Source organism: Leucoraja erinacea, unplaced genomic scaffold (genome assembly GCF_028641065.1).
Source record: "Leucoraja erinacea ecotype New England unplaced genomic scaffold, Leri_hhj_1 Leri_55S, whole genome shotgun sequence".
Classification (NCBI taxonomy): domain Eukaryota; kingdom Metazoa; phylum Chordata; class Chondrichthyes; order Rajiformes; family Rajidae; genus Leucoraja; species Leucoraja erinaceus.
The window spans coordinates 624,994-645,725 of record NW_026576465.1 but is presented as its reverse complement, the minus strand read 5'-3'; the positions used below and the strand labels follow the sequence as shown (position 1 = coordinate 645,725).

At 50.2% G+C, this 20,732-nt stretch overlaps 1 protein-coding gene across 1 annotated transcript in view; it reads right to left on the bottom strand.

Moving 5' to 3' along the window:
- dlgap2a (discs, large (Drosophila) homolog-associated protein 2a) overlaps positions 1 to 20,732 on the bottom strand; it is an 88,723-nt gene that overhangs the window by 42,725 nt on the left and 25,266 nt on the right. Inside the window, exons 3-4 of the mRNA XM_055630873.1 lie at positions 16,429 to 16,576; positions 13,512 to 13,707 (exon numbers count right to left, since the gene is read on the bottom strand). Of these exons, the coding sequence (XP_055486848.1) occupies positions 13,512 to 13,707; positions 16,429 to 16,576 (344 nt within the window). The remainder of the gene's footprint in view (positions 1 to 13,511; positions 13,708 to 16,428; positions 16,577 to 20,732) is intronic.

Genomic DNA, 20,732 nt, shown 5'->3' with positions numbered 1-20,732 from the left:
GGGCCGAAGGGCCTGTTTCCCTGCTATGTGCGTCAGTGGTTCAATGCTGCATGAAGATGCCTTGAACTATAGTTTGTGGGAGAAACATATTATCCACACCGACAATGCTGCTGGCCCCAGCACGACCCCACATTCACAACTTGTTATCATTTGAAAGGAGATTGTGTCGTAGCTCATATACAGAGTGAACAGCACATTGCGCTCGCTTTTGTCAATAACCTTGTGAATATTTGTGTTTAGCATGGTTAGAATCAATGCTGACATTAACTTTAATAGCCACAGAAAATTGCTGTTACATTTTGTGTAATATTATTGTAATTTTAAATTGTCAGGAAATTGAACACATTTAATGGCGGGAATGGAATCACATACACTCAATATTACTGAATGTACTTCAAGGTGACAGATACCCTGCGCAGAAAGCAATGCCCTCGAGTCACAAAGCACGGAAACAGGCCCTTCAGCCCAACCAGCCCAAGTCGACCAAGTGCATCTTCTCTACTAGTCCCATTTGCCCGCATTTGGCCCATCTATCTATCTATATATTAGTAAAACTCTCATGTTGTTTGTTATTATGTCTGCACAATGTGATGAGTGTGATCCTGCAATTACGCCAAAACGGTACATGATAGCGCTACAATATTTGGCCCACCTTATTCACCATTGTCCTGGGGTGTGCTGTGGCAGGTTTCATTCAGATCTATGGTATCTTTTACAAGTTATTCACATTTTAAGCTTATAAAAAACCACTTTGCCAAAAATCTCTTCCATCTGCACTGGCAGTTAGCAGCGTATGATGTCACAATGGGATCTCATTTACATAAACTGCCTGTCAGCAGTGTTCCATCTCACAATGACATCGCAATGGGATCTCACTTACATTAAAAAAACACAGTAGCGTTCCACCTGACAATGACGCCAATGGGGGTAGGGAGAGGTTATGGAGGGAGGGAGTGACTGAGGGTAGGGGAGTTGAGAGGGAGGGAGTGGGCGAAGGGAGGTGGAGAGGAAAGAAGACGGAGGGTGAAGAGCAGGGGGAGGGAGTGCTGGGGATGAGGGAGAATGGAGGAGGATAGGGGTAGCAAGAGGGATGGCGAGGCGCACTTGGGAAGGGTTGCCATCACCCGCGTGGTGGAATATTGCGTTGGGGGACCAGCCCTCCCGTGTGACAGGGACCCAACGGGTCCCACTTGGTCTAGTATCACTGTAAACCTTTCCTGTCCATGTACCTGTCATAGAGTTTTTTTAATAGAAACATAGAAACATAGAAAATAGGTGCAGGATTAGGCCATTCGGCCCTTCGAGCCTCCACCGCCATTCAATATGATCATGGCTGATCATCCAACTCAGTATCCTGTACCTGCCTTCTCTCCATACCCCCTGATCCCTTTAGCCACAAGGGCCACATCTAACTCCCTCTTAAATATAGCCAATGAACTGGCCTCAACTACCTTCTGTGGCAGAGAATTCCACAGATTCACCACTCTCTGTGTGAAAAATGTTTTTTCTCATCTCGGTCCTAAAATAATTCCCCCTTATCCTTAAACTGTGACCCCTTGTTCTGGACTTCCCCAACATCGGGAACAATCTTCCTACATCTAGCCTGTCCAACCCCTTAAGAATTTTGTAAGTTTCTATAAGATCCCCCCTAAATCTTCTAAATTCTATCGAGTACAAACCGAGTCTATCCAGTCTTTCTTCATATGAAAGTCCTGACATCCCAGGAATCAGTCTGGTGAACCTTCTCTGTACTCCCTCTATGGCAAGAATGTCTTTCCTCAGATTAGGAGACCAAAACTGTACGCAATACTCCAGATGTGGTCTCACCAAGACCCTGTACAACTGCAGTAGAACCTCCCTGCTCCTATACTCAAATCCTTTTGCTATGAATGCTAACATACCATTCGCCTTCTTCACTGCCTGCTGCACCTGCATGCCTACTTTTAATGACTGGTGTACCATGACACCCAGGTCTCGTTGCATCTCCCCCTTTCCCAATCGGCCACCATTCAGATATTGATCTACTTTCCTGTTTTTGCCAGCAAAGTGGATAACCTCACATTTATCCACATTATACTGCATCTTCCATGCATTTGCCCATTCACCCAGCCTATCCAAGTCACCTTGCAGCCTCCTAGCATCCTCCTCACATCTAACACTGCCCCCCAGCTTCGTGTCATCCGCAAACTTGGAGATGTTGCATTTAATTCCCTCGTCGAAATCATTAATATATATTGTAAATAGCTGGGGTCCCAGAACTGAGCCTTGCGGTGCCCCACTAGTCACTGCCTGCCATTGTGAAAAGGACTTGTTTACTCCTACTCTTTGCTTCCTGTCTGCCAGCCAGTTCTCATCCACATCAATACTGAACCCCCAATACCGTGTGCTTTAAGTTTGTATACTAATCTCTTATGTGGGACCTTCTGGAAGTCCAGATATAACACATCCACTGGTTCTCCCTTATCCACTCTACTAGTTACATCCTCGAAAAATTCTATAAGATTCGTCAGACATGATTTACCTTTCGTAAATCCATGCTGACTTTGTCCAATGATTTCACCACTTTCCAAATATGCTGCTATCCCATCTTTAATAACTGATTCTAGCAGTTTCCCCACTACCGACGTTAGACTAACTGGTCTGTAATTCCCTGTTTTCTCTCTCTCTCCCTTTTTAAAAAGTGGGGTTGCGTTTGCTACCCTCCAATCCTCAGGAACTACTCCAGAATCTAAAGAGTTTTGAAAAATTATCACCAATGCATCCACTATTTCTGGAGCTACTTCCTTAAGTACTCTGGGATGCAGCCTATCTGGCCCTGGGGATTTATCGGCCTTTAATCCATTCAATTTACCCAACACCACTTCCCGGCTAACCTGGATTTCACTCAGTTCCTCCATCTCATTTGACCCCCGGTCCCCTGCTATTTCCGGCAGATTATTTATGTCTTTCTTAGTGAAGACAGAACCAAAGTAGTTATTCAATTGGTCTGCCATGTCCTTGTTCCCCATGATCAATTCACCTGTTTCTGACTGCTAGGGACCTACATTTGTTTTAACTAATCTTTTTCTCTTCACATATTTATAAAAGCTTTTGCAGTCAGTTTTTATGTTCCCTGCCAGTTTTCTTTCATAATCTATTTTCCCTTTCCTAATTGAGCCCTTTGTCCTCCTCTGCTGGTCTTTGAATTTCTCCCAGTCCTCTGGTAGGCTGCTTTTTCTGGCTAATTTGTACGCTTCATCTTTTGTTTTGATACTAATGTTATTTTAGTACTTGCCTCAACTAAAACATTGAACAGTACTGCACAGGAACTGGCCCGTCGGCCCACAATGTTCATGCTGGACATGTTGCCAAGTTAAACTAATCCCCTCCGTTTCCACCATCACATTCCACGCACCCACCACCCCTTGGTGTAAAAAACATGCCCAGCACATCTCCTTTAAACTTTGCCCCTCTCACCTTAATGCTATACCCTGTAATCTTTAACATCTCCACCCTGGGTTAAAGGTTCTGACTGTCTACCCTATCTATGCCTCTCATAATGTGATACACTTTTACCAGGTGTCCCCTCAACCGTTAGTGTTTTAGATAAAACAATCCAAGTCCATTTTATAATTCAATTCCCTAACCCGAGCAACATAGAAACATAGAAACTAGGTGCAGGAGGAGGCCATTCGGCCCTTCGATCCAGCACCGCCATTCATTGTGATCATGGCTGATCGTCCCCTATCAATAACCCGTGCCTGACTTCTCCCCATATCGCTTGATTCCACTAGCCCCTAGAGCTCTATCTAACTCTCTCTTAAATCCATCCAGTGATTTGGCCTCCACTGTCCTCTGTGGCAGGGAATTCCATAAATTCACAACTCTCTGGGAGTTTTTTCTCACATTAGTCTTAAATGACCTCCCCTTTATTCTAAGACGGTGGCCCCTGGTTCTGGACTCGCTCAACATTGGGAACATTTTTCCTGCATCTAGCTTGTCCAGTCCTTTTATAATGTTATATGTTTCTATAAGATTCCCCCTCATCCTTCTAAACTCCATTGAACACAAGCCTAGTCTTTTCAATCTTTCCTCATATGACAGTCCCGCCGTCCCAGGGATCAGTCTCGTGAACCTATGCTGCACTGCCTCAATCACAAGGATGTCCTTCCTCAAATTAGGAGACCAAAACTGTACACAATACTCCAGATGTGGTCTCACCAGAGCCCTATACAACTGCAGAAGAACCTCTTTACTCCCATACTGAAATCCTCTTGTTATGAAGGCCAACATTCAATGCTGGTAAATCTTCTCTGGACCGTCCCCAGAACTTTCACATCTTTCCTGTAATGGGGCGACCAGAACTGCAAATGTGTTTTAACCAAAGCTTCTACAAAGCTGCATTATGACTTCCTGACTCTTATAATAAATGCCTCGACTAATGTAAACATCTTTTCAACCCCATCAATGGCGATGGATGGGAAACGAGACACTGTGATCTTGCCACTCTAGCTGACCTCCTGCAGGGAACCCTCACAACAGGGGACACAAATGCCAGAGTCTTGCTTCCAAGATGGTGCCCAATCCATTTATATGTGTGATCGATCTACAATCACAATAGACAATATGTGCAGGAGGAGGACATTCGGCCCTTCGAGCCAGCACCGCCATTCAATGTGATCATGGCTGATCATCCCCAATCAGTACCCCGTTCCTGCCTTCTCCCCATATCCCCTGACTCCGCTATCTTTAAGAGCCCTATCTAGCTCCCTCTTGAAAGCATCCAGAGAACCGGCCTCCACCGCCCTCTGAGGCAGAAAATTCCACCGACTCACCACTCTCTGTGAGAAAAAGTGTTTCCTCATCTCCGTTCTAAATGGCTTACTCCTTATTCTTAAATACTCACATATTACTATCGCCCCACACTCTTAAATCTACACTCCAAGCAACATCCATACACTGCACACGGCTCGATTGTAATCATGTATTGTCTTTCCGCTGACTGGATAGCATGCAACAAAAGCTTTTCACTGTACCTCGGTACACGTGACAATCAACTGAACTCTCCCCACTGCAGTCAGTAAAGAAGGATCAGTTACATTCACATGGCACGTGTGAACATGGTATGTGGGTAACATCACGTGTTGGAACATGGAATTGCATGTCACAAATTCTCTGCGTCACTTACTTTGGATGCTGCATATGTAAGAGGTGACCTTGTTTTGCAGAGTTCAACCTCTCCCCCCGTCTCTCCATCCCTCCTGCCCCCATCTTGTAACCGATTCATTCATGATGTTCTGGTTTATGTGTCTTTAATTGGTCAAAAAGGCAGCCAGCATCATCAGAGACCCACACCACCCTGGCCACGCTCCCATCTCATTGACACCATCGGGGAAGAAGGTACAGGAGCCTGAAAACCGTGACCTCCAGGTTGAAGAACAGCTTCTTCCCAGCGACCATCAGGCTCTGGAACATAATGACTTGTGATCTTATGCATAGAACATGAACAGCACAGGAACAGGTCCTTCGGCCCACAATGTCCATACCAAGCTTGATGCCAAGGAAAACTAATCACCTCATCCTGCTCAGGATCCCTATCCCTCCATTCCCTGCATATCCATGTGCCTATCCAAAAGTCTCTTAAACCCCACTATTGCATCTGCCTCCAACCCCACCCCTGGCAGCGCGTTCCAGGCACCCTCTGTGTAAAAAAACCTGCCCCAGCCATCTCCTTTAAACTGGAGATGCTGATCTACAAAAACAGACAGAGTGCTGGAGTAACTCAGCGGGTCAGGCAGCATCTGTGGAGAACATGGATAGGTGACGTTTCACAGAGTGCTGGAGTAACTCAGCGGGTCAGGCAGCATCTGTGGAGAACATGGATAGGTGACGTTTCACAGAGTGCTGGAGTATCTCAGCGGGTCAGGCAGCATCTGTGGAGAACATGGATAGGTGACGTTTCACAGAGTTCTGGAGTAACTCAGCGGGTCAGGCAGCATCTGTGGAGAACATGGATAGGTGACGTTTCACAGAGTGCTGGAGTAACTCAGCGGGTCAGGCAGCATCTATGGAGAACATGGATAGGTGACGTTTCACAGAGTGCTGGAGTAACTCAGCGGGTCAGGCAGCATCTGTGGAGAACATGGACAGGTGATGTTCCTCCCACCTTAAAGCAGTGCCCTCTAGTGTTTGACCGTGTTTACTGCAGCTCCTCAACTCTGACCTTAACCCAAACAGGACATGGTGGATGGTGCGATCCATGGTGTGGTGAATGGCATATCTCTGGCATTGATGGCAAATGATCCCCAGCGGTACGGGGCTCTGCAGACCACCTTGGCCACGCCATCCAAGGCAGCAAGAGGACATGGTGCTCCAAGCTACAGTCCCAGGATAAGCTGATGGAACCCCGTCTACGGCGGCAAGGACGGCACCACGGCTGTAACGGGCCACAAAGAGAAGGCGTGAGGTGTCGATGGCCACAGTGGGTCCCCACCCCATTAACTCCATGCATCCTACACCCACTTGGAGCAGAGGGTTGGTGGTGTACTGCCAGCTGCCCTGTTAGTGAGGAGAGGGGACAAAACTCACAGTTACCCCCCAACGCTGGTGCCCTGCAAGCATACGTGCTCAGATGATTAATATATTCCCTGCACACTCAGCACTGTGCGGCCAAACTCAGCTCTAATTCCATCCACGAGTTTGCAGGTGACCACTGTGGCGGGTCAAATAATGAGTGCGGAAAGGAAGGAGATAGAGAGCTCAGTGACGTGGTGTCAGGACAGTCACCTCCCCCTCAATGTCAGCAAGGCCAAGCAGCTAGTTACAGACTTCAGCAAACGAATGAGGTGGTGTACACCCACCAGTCACTGACACGCACCAACCCATCACTGACACGCACACGTCAATGACACGCACACGTCACTGACAGGCACACGTCACTGACAGGCACACATCACTGACAGGCACACGTCACTGACACATGCACACATCAATGACACGCACACATCAATGACACGCACACGTCACTGACAGGCACACGTCACTGACACACACACACATCAATGACATGCACCAACCCTCACTGACATGCACACATCAATGATACATGCACACATCACTGACACGCACACGTCACTGACACGCACACATCACTGACACACGCACACGTCAATGACACATGCACACATCACTGACACGCACACGTCAATGACATGCACACGTCAATGACACGAACTGGTCAATGATGGTGCACCACTGGAGATGGTCAAGAGCTTCAAGTTCTTCGGTGAAAACATCACCAGTTATTTTTTCTGGACAACCATATTAATGCTACAGCCAAGAAAACACACCATCGCTTCTCCTTCCTCAGAAGATCAATGGTTTGGCCAAGTCTCCAATGACTCTTGGTGACTTCAATACATGTATCATTCAAACAGCTCTGCCCAAGACCACCAGAAATTGCAGAGAATTGTAGATGTAGCCCAGTCCATCACACACACCACACTCCCCACCATTGTAGATGTAGCCCAGTCCATCACACACACCACAGTCCCCACCATTGTAGATGTGGCCCAGTCCATCACACACACCACACTCCCCACCATTGTAGATGTAGCCCAGTCCCACACACACCACACTCCCCACCATTGTAGATGTAGCCCAGTCCATCACACACACACACACTCCCCACCATTGTAGATGTAGCCCAGTCCATCACACACACACACCACACTCCCCACCATTGTAGATGTAGCCCAGTCCCACACACACCACACTCCCCACCATTGTAGATGTAGCCCAGTCCATCACACACACCACACTCCCCACCATTGTAGATGTAGCCCAGTCCATCACACACACCACACTCCCCACCATTGTAGATGTAGCCCAGTCCATCACACACACACCACACTCCCCACCATTGTAGATGTAGCCCAGTCCCACACACACCACACTCCCCACCATTGTAGATGTAGCCCAGTCCATCACACAGCCAGATTCCCCATTTCCACTTCACGCTGGCTCGGGAAAGCAGCAACATAATTAAGGGCCATTTTTTACCCCAGTTGTTCTCCCCTCTCCCGACTGGCATCAGATACAAAAGCACAAACCACTATGTTTACCAACAGTTTCTTCCCCTCTGTTATCAGGCTCTTAAATAGACCTCATAAGCTACCAATGAATTCCTGATCCTCCAACCTACCTTGCACCAACACCTGCACATTTTTATCTGCACTTTCTCTGCCACTGTAACACTTAATGCTGCTCTCGTTTTCCTGTCTATTTCTGCATTGCCTCTTGTACTCACGCATAGATGATATTCCTGGATAGATGGCTAAAGTGTTTCACTGTATCTAGATATTCTTGCTATTGAGTGAGTGCAGCGTAGGTTCACATTAATGGCAGTCCCGCCATTAATTCCCGGGATGGCGGGGCTGTCATATGCTGAGAGAATGGAGCGGTTGGGCTTGTACACTCTGGAGTTTAGAAGGATGAGAGGGTATCTTATTGAAACTTATAAGATTATTAAGGGTTTGGACTCGCTAGAGGCTGGAAACATGTTCCCGATGTTGGGGGAGTCCAGAACCAGGGGCCACAGTTTAAGAATAAGGGGTCGGCCATTTAGAATGGAGATGAGGAAACATTTTTTTCACCCAGAGAGTTGTGAGTCTGTGGAATTCTCTGCCTCAGAGGGCGGTGGAGGCCGGTTCTCTGGATGCTTTCAAGAGAGAGCTAGATAGGGCTCTTAAAGATAGCGGAGTCAGGGGATATGGGGAGAAGGCAGGAACGGGGTACTGATTGGGGATGATCAGCCATGATCACATTGAATGGTGGTGCTGGCTCGAAGGGCCGAATGGCCTACTCCTGCACCTATTGTCTATTGTAAGGAGGCATTAATGAACCTGGACCTATGTACCGGTGGCTGATGAGGCAGCTATATCCCTGGTTGACTGCTTCCTAAACTATGAGCTGGCCAGGCAGGCGGGCGGCAGTGCAAGCCACACACTCTTCACTCGACAACCCTTGTGCCGATTGCAAGGACACTGAGTCACGTCACGGACAACCACCTGACCACTCCACAGAGACGGAGACAGAGAGAGAGAGAACAAAGCAGGGCGCTGGTGTACCGATATGCTGCGGTGTGTTAGGGCGTGTGGCCATGCCCGAAACTCCCCACGCACTCAGCTCCCGGGGTCTTGGCGAATAATGCTGCGTGCCGTACAGGGGGAAGGCTGAATAAACGGGAAAAAGAAGCATGTTTACAAAGCGGGGGGAGGGGGAGGGAGCAAATGTCAGTACATGAAATGGCAGGATGTCATTGGATTAAACAGAATGCAAACTCAGTCTAGGAATCAGAAAAATGACCAGATGTTGTTCAGCACTGGCTAGCTTTTGTTCATTGAAACTATAATATTATTTTAAACTGGACTGAACTTTTTTTACGTGTGTTTATGATAGTATCTATTGAGCACTGCTTGTACAAACCTGTTGTACTGCAGCAAGTAAGGATCTTGTTGATCAGCTTTGGTACATGTGGCAATTAAACATCTGGAGTTAAGGCACTTGAATTCTAGGTCCAGAGGGCACAGCCTCAGAATTAAAGTACGTTCCTTTACGAAGGAGATGAGGAGGAATTTCTGTAGTCAGAGGGTGGTGAATCTGTGGAATTCTTTTCCACAGACGGCTATGGAGGTCAAGTCAGTGGATAGTTTTAAGGCAGAGATAGATTCTTGATCAGTACGGGTGTCAGGGGTAATACGGAGAAGGCAGGAGAATGGGGTTAGGAGGAAGAGATCGATCAGCCATGATTGAATGGCGGAGTAGACTCGATGGGCTGAATGGCCTAATTCTGCTCCTATCATGAACGTGACCTTCCTTCATGTGCTCCCACCCTCTCTTGCAGTGGCAGGCAGGAGATAGAACTGTTTGGTGAGCTTTCTGACTGTGTCGGTGCCTATATGTGGCGATTCATGTGAACATCCCAGATGAGGTCTGTTTGATGATTCTACACGGCTGTCTGTAAAACAAAGCATCTCACTGTACCAAGGTACATGTAATAATGAATCATTAAAGAGGATAGTTAGCATGGAAACAGACCCTTCAGCCCACCGAGTCCATGCTGACCATCGATCGTTCTATGTTATCCCACTGTCCCATCCACTCCCTACACACTAGGGGGCAATTTACAGAGGGGCCGATTCACCTACAAACCCGAACGTCTTTGACATGTGGGAGGAAACCGGAGCACCCGGAGAAAACCCACGCGGTCACAGACGGGGAGAACGTGCAAACTCCACACAGATAGCGCCCAAGGTCAGGATGTTTCACTGTATCTGGGTATTCTTGCTATTGAGGGTGTGCAGCGTAGGTTCACATTAATGACAGTCCCGCCATTAATTCCCGGGATGGCGGGACTGTCATATGCTGAGGTCTCTGGCGCTGTGTGGCAGCAGCTCTACCCGCTGTGACACCGGGCAGATCATTGTTGGAATATCATTCCTAAAGCAACACTATTGTTTGGGAATATATCAGTAATAGAATATCAACAAGCTTCATTTCACTGCCGTGTGTTGTAGGTTGTTACAGATTAGACCAGATATTAGTGAAAATGACAAGTAGAAATATTGTTAATATTGGCTCCACTGAGCGCATTTTATGGACAATTCAATCTGAAGAGTAAGTGGTTGCAAGAGGCAACGTTTAATTGGAAGGTATGATTCATTTTCTCTCTCATGGGTAATTAATACATCTCCAGTATATCTCAACCTGCTCTCAGTCCAATAAACAGATTTGGACCATAGTATTTATATGGAAAGACTGACTTTATCATTTTAATCAAACCATTGTATCATTATCATTTCTCTCCTTCCACGCTCTCATCTCGCTGCTACCATCGGGAAGAAGGTACAGGAGTCTGAAAACCGTGACCTCCAGGTTCAAGAACAGCTTCTTCCCAGCAACCATCAGGCTCTTGAACACTGCACAACACTGACCTCAGCAACTGTGATCTTCTACAGATGGTGTCTGTGGTTGCACGACCAACTTCAGTTTGTGCTATTACAGTTGGGGCAGTGTTATAGACCAAGGGTTCCCAACCTGGGGTATATTTCGCCTACCCAGGGGGTAAATGAGTTTATTGTGGATTTGTACATATTTGTTCTCATTGATGGGCTGTGTTTGGTTCAGGTATACCGGTATCTGTTCATCATTAGTTGTTCATAAATAAGTGGAATAACATTGCTACGTGCTCTTCAAGTTGCCCGGGGTAAACGGGACGAGAAAGGTTTGGGAACCCCTGTTGTAGGGTATCAGTTGTAGGGCATTAAGTCCAATGTCCACAATGGGGTAGAGGTCAGCTCTGAACCCACAGGGGAATCAGCAACGGCAACCCTCGAGGTGGATTTGCATGCGGGAGGGGAGGAGGGCCAAACAGGATCTGGAGCGGGGGATGCCCAGTGGTAGGTGACGGGTGCAGGTGACCAAAGTGGGCAAGCAGTGGGGTCATGGCAAACGCCTCCGTTGCCATGCTGTGAGAACGGAGAGGATGAGAAGGAGTTTCTTCCCAGAGGCCATTAGGACTGTAAACTCCTATCTCGCCAGGGACTAACTTTACTGAACCAATCTACTGAACCTCCCACAAATATGTAATATGTGAATATGTGATTCTGGTCCATTCTGTCTGTAGTTTGTTTGTTTGTTGTTTTGCACAAAGTCCGCGAGCATTGCCACTTTTCATTTCACTGCACATCTGGTATGCATGTGTATGTGACAAATACACTTGACTTGACTTGGATGGGCTGGGAATAACCACTGCCACTGTGGGCTCCAATGATGGGGTTGGATGGTGAGACTTCCTTCTGCCAATGACCTATTGGAGGGGGCAGGTCAGGTCCAACATTAGCCCCTCACCACAAACGGGCAACAACGTTTCAGGGTCTAGGCTGAGGTGTGACCTCGCCAGTGGGCAGATTCTATCAGGGCTTTGACTGAACGCCAGACACTCCTTAAAGCAGCAGCACCTTGCCAGAGCTGTAGAGAAGGCAGACGGCACGCTTGTCCTCATAGGTGGAGGTGTTGAATATAACAGCTAGAAAGTCACGGTGCAGCTTGATAGGACTTTGGTTGGATCGCATTTAAAGTATTGCATGTAGTTCTGGCCGCCTCCATTACAGGAAGCATGCGGGGGCTTTGGAGACGGTGCAGAGGAGGTTCACCAGAACGATGCTGGGATTACAGGGTTACAGCTACAGGGAGAGGCTGGACAGGCTGGGATTGTTTTCTCCGCAGGTTGAGGCAAGTGGTGAGTCGGTGGAATTCTCTGCTTCAGAGGGCGGTGGAGGCCGGTTCTCTGGATGCTTTCAAGAGAGAGCTAGATAGGACTCTTAAAAATAGCGGAGTCAGGGGATATGGGGAGAAGGCAGGAACGGGGTACTGATTGTGGATGATCAGCCATGATCACAGTGAATGGTGGTGCTGGGTCGAAGGGCCGAATGGCCTACTCCTGCACCTATTGTCTATTGTCTATTGTCTATTGTCCATTGAAGTGTATAACATTATGAGGCATAGATACGGTAGGCAGTCAGAACCTTTTTGCAAGGATGGGAATGGCAAATACTAGAGGGCATGGCTTTAAGGTGAGAGGGGCAAAGTTTAAAGGAGATGTGCGGGGCAGGTTTAGTTACACAGAGGGTGGTGGGTGCCTGGAACGTGCTGACAGGAGTGGTGGTGGTGGTGGCAGATACAATAGTGGTGTTTAAGAGGCCCGTGGATATGCAGGGAATGGAGGGATTATGTTCTGTATTCTGTTTACACATTGTGTTGTGCTGCAGCAAGCAAGAATCTCATTGTCTTATCTGGAACACATGACAATAAAACTCTCTTGACCCTTGATATGGGTTATGTGTGGGCAGTTGTGGCTTGGTCCTGGCACCATGTTGGGCGTGGACATACAAGGTTAATTCCCGGGATGGCGGGACTGTCATATGCTGAGAGAATGGAGCGGCTGGGCTTGTATACTCTGGAGTTTAGAAGGATGAGAGGGTTTCTCATTGAAACATATAAGATTGTTAAGGGTTTGGACACACGAGAAGCAGGAAACATGTTCCCGATGTTGGGGGAGTCCAGAACCAGGGGCCACAGTTTAAGAATAAGGGGTAAGCCATTTAGAATGGAGACGAGGAAACATTTTTTCACACAGAGAGTTGTGAGTGTGGAATTCTCTGCCTCAGAGGGTGGTGGAGGCCGGTTCTCTGGATACTTTCAAGAGAGAGCTAGATAGGGCTCTTAAAGATAGCGGAGTCAGGGGATATGAGGAGAAGGCAGGAACGGGGTACTGATTGGGGATGATCAGCCATGATCACATTGAATGGCGGTGCAGGCTCGAAGGGCCGAATGGCCTACTCCTGCACCTGTTGTCTATTGTCTATTGACATTGTGGGCCGAAGGGCCTGTGCTGTGCTGTGCGGGCTCTGTGAGGGAGGAGTGGGTGGTGGAGGTGTGCATTCACCTGTGGTGGCCCTGATGGAGGAGGCCCATCATAGCCGCTGACATGGAGGGGATGCAGTCGTCGTCCTGCGAGTACCCGGCCTGGATTGCGCGCAGGTAGCTGTGGCTGCGCGTGCGGAAGCAGCCCGGCAGGTCCAGCGCATCCACTGCCTGAGACTCAATCTCTCCGAACACAGACTCGCAAACCGACTCAAACTGCCCGTTCACCTCAGCCTCGCTCACCTGCACACGGAGAGAGAGAGAGAGAGAGAGAGAGGAGACAATGGTCAGGGTCGCGCACGCAGGGCCTTTAAACACCACCACCGCGCGCCCCAGCTAGAACCATACAGACACAGGGGCACACAGTACAGATGGGCCATGCTGACCAACCTGTCCCTTTAAGCCAGCCCCATTTGCCCACCAAGTGCAACAGCTTTGGCCTGATGCTCATATTCTGCTTGGCGAGTGTACAAGGCCACAGTACATACGTTCCCATCCCACCCTCCCACTATCTTCCACCACCCCAATCACCCTGTTACTGTCCCTGTTACTTTGCACCCTGTTACTCTGCACCCTGTTACTCTGCACTTTGTTACTCTGTACTCTGTTACTCTGCACCCTGTTATTCTGCACTCTGCAATTTGTTACTCTGTACTCTGTTACTCTGCATCCTATTACTCTGCACTCTGTTACTCTGTACTCTGTTACTCTGCATCCTATTACTCTGCACTCTGTTACTCTGTACTCTGTTACTCTGCATCCTATTACTCTGCACTCTGTTACTCTGCACTCTGTTACTCTGCACCCTGTTACTCTGCACCCTGTTACTCTGCACCCTGTTGCTCAGCACTCTGCAATTTGTTACTCTGTACTTTGCACCCTGTTACTCTGCATCATGTTACTCTGCACCCTGTTACTCTGCATCCTAAATTCAAATTCAATTCAATTCAATTCAATCCTGTTACTCTGCACTCTGCACTCTGTTACTCTGCACGCTGTTACTCTGCATCTTGTTACTCTGCACCCTGTTACTCAGCACCCTGTTACTCTGCACTCTGCACTTTGTTACTCTGTACTCTGCACTTTGTTACTCTGTGCTCTGTTACTCTGCACCCTGTTACTATGCAATTTGTTACTCTGTACTCTGTTACTCTGCATCCTATTACTCTGCACTCTGTTACTCTGCACCCTGTTACTCTGCACCCTGTTACTCAGCACTCTGCAATTTGTTACTCTGTACTCTGTTACTCTGCATCCTATTACTCTGCATCCTATTACTCTGCACTCTGTTACTCTGCACCCTGTTACTCTGCACCCTGTTACTCTGCACTTTGCACCCTGATACTCTGCACCCTGTTACTCTGCATCCTAAATTCAATTTCAATTCAATTCAATTCAATCCTGTTACTCTGCACTCTGTTACTCTGCACCCTGTTACTCTGCACCCTGTTACTCTGCATCCTAAATTCAATTTCAATTCAATTCAATTCAATCCTGTTACTCTGCACTCTGTTACTCTGCACCCTGTTACTCTGCACCCTGTTACTCTGCATCCTGTTACACTGCAATCTGCGCTCTGTTACTCTGCACCCTGTTACTCTGCACCCTGTTACTCTGCACCCTGTTAGTCTGCAATCTGCACTCTTACTCTGTACTCTGTTACTCTGCATCCTGTTACTCTGTAATCTGCACTCTGTTACTCTGCACTGTTACTCTGCATCCTGTTACTCTACACTCTGTTACTCTGCATCCTGTTACTCTGCATCCTGTTACTCTGCACCCTGTTACTCTGCACCCTGTTACTCTGTTACTCTGCACTGTTACTCTGCATCCTGTTACTCTACACACTGTTACTCTGCATCCTGTTACTCTACACCCTGTTACTCTGCATCCTGTTACACTGCAATCTGCGCTCTGTTACTCTGCACCCTGTTACTCTGCACCCTGTTACTCTGCACCCTGTTAGTCTGCAATCTGCACTCTTACTCTGTACTCTGTTACTCTGCATCCTGTTACTCTGTAATCTGCACTCTGTTACTCTGCACTGTTACTCTGCATCCTGTTACTCTACACTCTGTTACTCTGCATCCTGTTACTCTGCACCCTGTTACTCTGCACCCTGTTACTCTGTTACTCTGCACTGTTACTCTGCATCCTGTTACTCTACACTCTGTTACTCTGCATCCTGTTACTCTGCATCCTGTTACTCTGCACCCTGTTACTCTGCATCCTGTTACTCTGCAATCTGCACTCTGTTACTCTGCACCCTGTTACTCTGCCCTTTTACTCTGTACTCTGTTACTCTGCACTCTGTTACTCTGCACCCTGTTACTCTGCATCCTGTTACTCTGTACCCTGTTACTCTGCACTCTGTTACTCTGCACTCTGTTACTCTGCATCCTGTTACTCTGCACGGGGAGGGGGTGGGACAGGGAGGGGGTGGGACAGGGAGGGTCCCGTTCCAGGGTGGGGGTGGGACAGGGAGGGGGGTGGGACAGGGAGGGGGTGGGACAGGGAGGGGGTGGGACAGGGAGGGGTTGGGACAGGGAGGGGTTGGGACAGGGAGGGGGTGGGACAGGGAGGGGGTGGGACAGGGAGGGTCCCGTTCCAGGGTGGGGGTGGGACAGGGAGGGGGTGGGACAAGGAGGGGGTGGGACAGGGAGGGGTTGGGACAGGGAGGGGGGTGGGACAGGGAGGGTCCCGTTCCAGGGTGGGGGTGGGACAGGGAGGGGGTGGGACAGGGAGGGGGTGGGACAGGGAGGGGGTGGGGCAGGGGGGGGGTGGGACAGGGGGGGGGGGGGGGGACAGGGGGGGGTGGGACAGGGGGGGGGGGTGGGACAGGGGGGGGGGGGTGGGACAGGGAGGGGGTGGGACAGGGAGGGGGTGGGACAGGGAGGGGGGTGGGACAGGGAGGGGGTGGGACAGGGAGGGTCTCGTTCCAGGTTGGGGTGAGCACCCCCTCACCTGACTGATGCAGCTGGCCTGGCTCAGGGTGCTGACCGCCCGCATGTAGCTCTGGTTTCTCGAGCGGAACTTGGGCGAGTTCTCGTTGCCGCTGGGATCCAGGCTGTGGTTGATGGTCACCTCGATCGCCGACTGTAGGTAGTTCTGGCTGCAGATGGAAAGAAGGAATGAATGAATGAATGGATGAATAAACGAATGAATGATATTTGTTAGAAGCGCAACGTCAACAAAGGCCCAACAGAGGATGTACTTCCTGCGGCAGCTGAGGAAACACAATCTGCCACATGCAATGATGGTCCAATTCTACACGGCCATCGTAGAGTCTGTTCTCACCTTCTCCATCATGGTCTGGTTTGGCTCAGCCACCAAGCACGACACCTGGAGGCTGCAGCGAATCGTCCGATCAGCAGAGAAGGTTATTGGCTGCAACCTTCCCTCCATTGATGAACTGTACACTGCAAGGGCCAGGAAGCGAGCGGGCAAGATCATCTCTGACCCCTCTCACCCTGGCCACAAAATTATTGAATCACTTCCCTCTGGAAGGCGACTCCGGACTGTCAAAGCTGCCACAGCCAGACATAAAAACAGTTTTTATCCATGAATAGTAGCTCTACTCAATAACCAAAAATCTGTAGCCTCCCCTTGATCTGGTATTTTATTTAATTCACTTGTTTAATCAATAATGTTTTGTTATTAATGTTTAATGTTTTATGTGTCATTCCTAACTGTCACTGTATGTCATGTTGTCACTTGCGGGCAGAGCACTAAGGCAAATTCCTTGTATGTGAATACTTGGCCAATAAACTTATTCATTCATTCATTTAGTTTACTTTAGAGATACAACACGGAAACAGGCCCTTCTGGCCCACCGAGACTGCACTGACCAGCGATCCCTGCACATTAACACTTTCCACACTAGGGACAATTTACAATTATGCCAAGCCAATGAACCTACCAACATGCACGTCTTTGGAATGTGGGAGGAAACTGGAGCACTCGGAGAAAACCCACGCAGATCACGGGGTGAACATACAAACTCCGTACAGACAGCACCCGTGGTCAGGATCAAACCCGGGTTTCTGGCGCTGAAAGAGCTGTAAGGCAGCAACATTTTCACACAGGGGCTGGTTAGTGTATGGAACGCACAGTCTGAGGAGGTGGTTGAGGCAGGGACTAAAAAAGATACTTGAAAAGGTACATAGTTAGGAAAAGTTGAGAGGGATATGGGCCAAATGTAGGCAAATGTGACTAGTTAAGATGGGGCATGTTGGTGGGCATGGTTTAGATGGGGCATGTTGGTGGGCACGGTTTAGATGGGGCATGTTGGTGGGCATGATTTAGATGGGGCATGTTGGTGGGCACGGTTTAGATGGGGCATGTTGGTGGGCATGGTTTAGATGGGGCATGTTGGTGGGCACGGTTTAGATGGGGCATGTTGGTGGGCATGGTTTAGATGGGGCATGTTGGTGGGCACGGTTTAGATGGGGCATGTTGGTGGGCACGGTTTAGATGGGGCATGTTGGTGGGCATGGTTTAGATGGGGCATGTTGGTGGGCATGGTTTAGATGGGGCATGTTGGTGGGCATGGTTTAGATGGGGCATGTTGGTGGGCATGGTTTAGATGGGGCATGGTTTAGATGGGGCATGTTGGTGGGCATGGTTTAGATGGGGCATGTTGGTGGGCATCGTACGGTGTGGTCAAGGGACCTATCCCAGTGCTGTGCGCCTCTATGACTCTACATTCATCACTGATGTTACCATGATCAATGTGGAAATGTAATCCAACCACCATCATATACCTCCCGCAGTAATACCACCACCATGAAACTCCTCTCCAAGTCCGTCATGGTGGGCTGATCCAGAAGGTTCAGATATACGGGATTCACCATGACATGGTCGCATGGATTTGGGACTGATAGTGGGTTGTGGTGAAAGGTGGATTTTCTGGCTGTTGGTCTGTGACCAGTGGAGTTCCACGGGGATCTGTGCGGGGACCTGTGCGGGGATCTGTGCGGGGATCTGTGCGGGGACCTGTGCGGGGAGGGGGAGATGCAGCGAGACCTGGGTGTCATGGTACACCAGTCATTGAAAGTAGGCATGCAGGTGCAGCAGGCAGTGAAGAAAGCGAATGGTATGTTGGCTTTCATTGCAAAAGGATTTGAGTCTAGGAGCAGGGAGGTTCTACTGCAGTTGTACAGGGTCTTGGTGAGACCACACCTGGAGTATTGCGTACAGTTTTGGTCTCCAAATCTGAGGAAGGACATTATTGCCATAGAGGGAGTGCAGAGACGGTTCACCAGACTGATTCCTGGGATGTCAAGACTGTCTTATGAAGAAAGATTGGATACACTCGGTTTGTACTCTCTAGAATTTAGAAGATTGAGGGGGGATCTTATAGAAACTTACAAAATTCTTAAGGGGTTGGACAGGCTAGATGCAGGAAGATTGTTCCCGATGTTGGGGAAGTCCAGGGACAAGGGGTCACAGCTTAAGGATAAGGGGGAAATCTTTTAAAACCGAGATGAGAAGAACTTTTTTCACACAGAGAGTGGTGAATCTCTGGAACTCTCGGCCACAGAGGGTAGTTGAGGCCAGTTCATTGGCTATATTTAAGAGGGGGTTAGATGTGGCCCTTGTGGCTAAGGGGATCAGGGGGTATGGAGAGAAGGCAGGTACGGGACACTGAGTTGGATGATCAGCCATCATATTGAATGGCGGTGCAGGCTCGAAGGGCCGAATGGCCTCTACTCCTGCACCTAATTTCTATGTTTCTATGTCTATGATCTGTGCGGGGATCTGTGCGGGGACCTGTGCGGGGACCTGTGCGGGGACCTGTGGGGGATCTGTGCGGGGATCTGTGGGATCTGTGGGATCTGTGGGACCTGTGCGGGGATCTGTGCGGGGATCTGTGCGGGGATCTGTGCGGGGATCTGTGGGACCTGTGCGGGGATCTGTGCGGGGATCTGTGGGACCTGTGCGGGGAACTGTGTGGGGATCTGTGCGGGGATCTGTGCGGGGATCTGTGCGGGGATCTGTGCGGGGATCTGTGCGATCTGTGCGGGGATCTGTGCGGGGATCTGTGGGATCTGTGCGGGGATCTGTGCGGGGACCTGTGCGGGGACCTGTGGGGGATCTGTGCGGGGATCTGTGCGGGGACTGTGCGGGGGACCTGTGCGGGGACCTGTGCGGGGATCTGTGCGGGATCTGTGCGGGGATCTGTGCGGGGATCTGTGCGGGGATCTGTGCGGGGATCTGTGCGGGGATCTGTGCGGGGATCTGTGCGGGGATCTGTGCGGGGATCTGTGCGGGGATCTGTCGGGGATCTGTGGGGATCTGGGGGGATCTGTGCGGGGATCTGTGCGGGGATCTGTGCGGGGACCTGTGGGATCTGTGCGGTGCGGGGATCTGTGCGGGGACCTGTGCGGGGATCTGTGCGGGGACCTGTGGGGACCTGTGCGGGGACCTGTGGCGGGGATCTGTGCGGGGACCTGTGCGGGGACCTGTGCGGGGACCTGTGCGGGGACCTGTGCGGGGACCTGTGCGGGGATCTGTGCGGGGATCTGTGCGGGGACCTGTGCGGGGGATCTGTGCGGGGATCTGTGCGGGGACCTGTGGGGGATCTGTGCGGGGATCTGTGCGGGGATCTGTGCGGGGACCTGTGCGGGGATCTGTGCGGGGACCTGTGCGGGGATCTGTGCGGGGATCTGTGCGGGGATCTGTGTGGGACCTGTGCGGGGGACCTGTGCGGGGATCTGTGCGGGGACCTGTGCGGGGGATCTGTGCGGGGACCTGTGCGGGGACCTGTGCGGGGACCTGTGCGGGGATCTGTGCGGGGGATCTGGGGATCTGTGCGGGGATCTGTGCGGGGACCTGTGCGGGGACCTGTGCGGGGACCTGTGCGGGGATCTGTGCGGGGATCTGTGGGATCTGTGCGGGGATCTGTGCGGGGACCTGTGCGGGGATCTGTGCGGGGGATCTGTGCGGGGATCTGTGCGGGGATCTGTGCGGGGGGCTCTGTGTGGGATCTGTGCGGGGACTGATGTGCGGGGATCTGTGCGGGGATCTGTGCGGGGATCTGTGTGGGACCTGTGCGGGGATCTGTGCGGGATCTGTGGGGGATCTGTGCGGGGATCTGTGCGGGGGGGGATCTGTGCGGGGATCTGTGCGGGGATCTGTGTGGGGATCTGTGCGGGGATCTGTGGGGATCTGTGTGGGATCTGTGCGGGGATCTGTGCGGGGATCTGTGTGGGGATCTGTGTGGGGATCTGTGCGGGGATCTGTGGGATCTGTGTGGGGATCTGTGC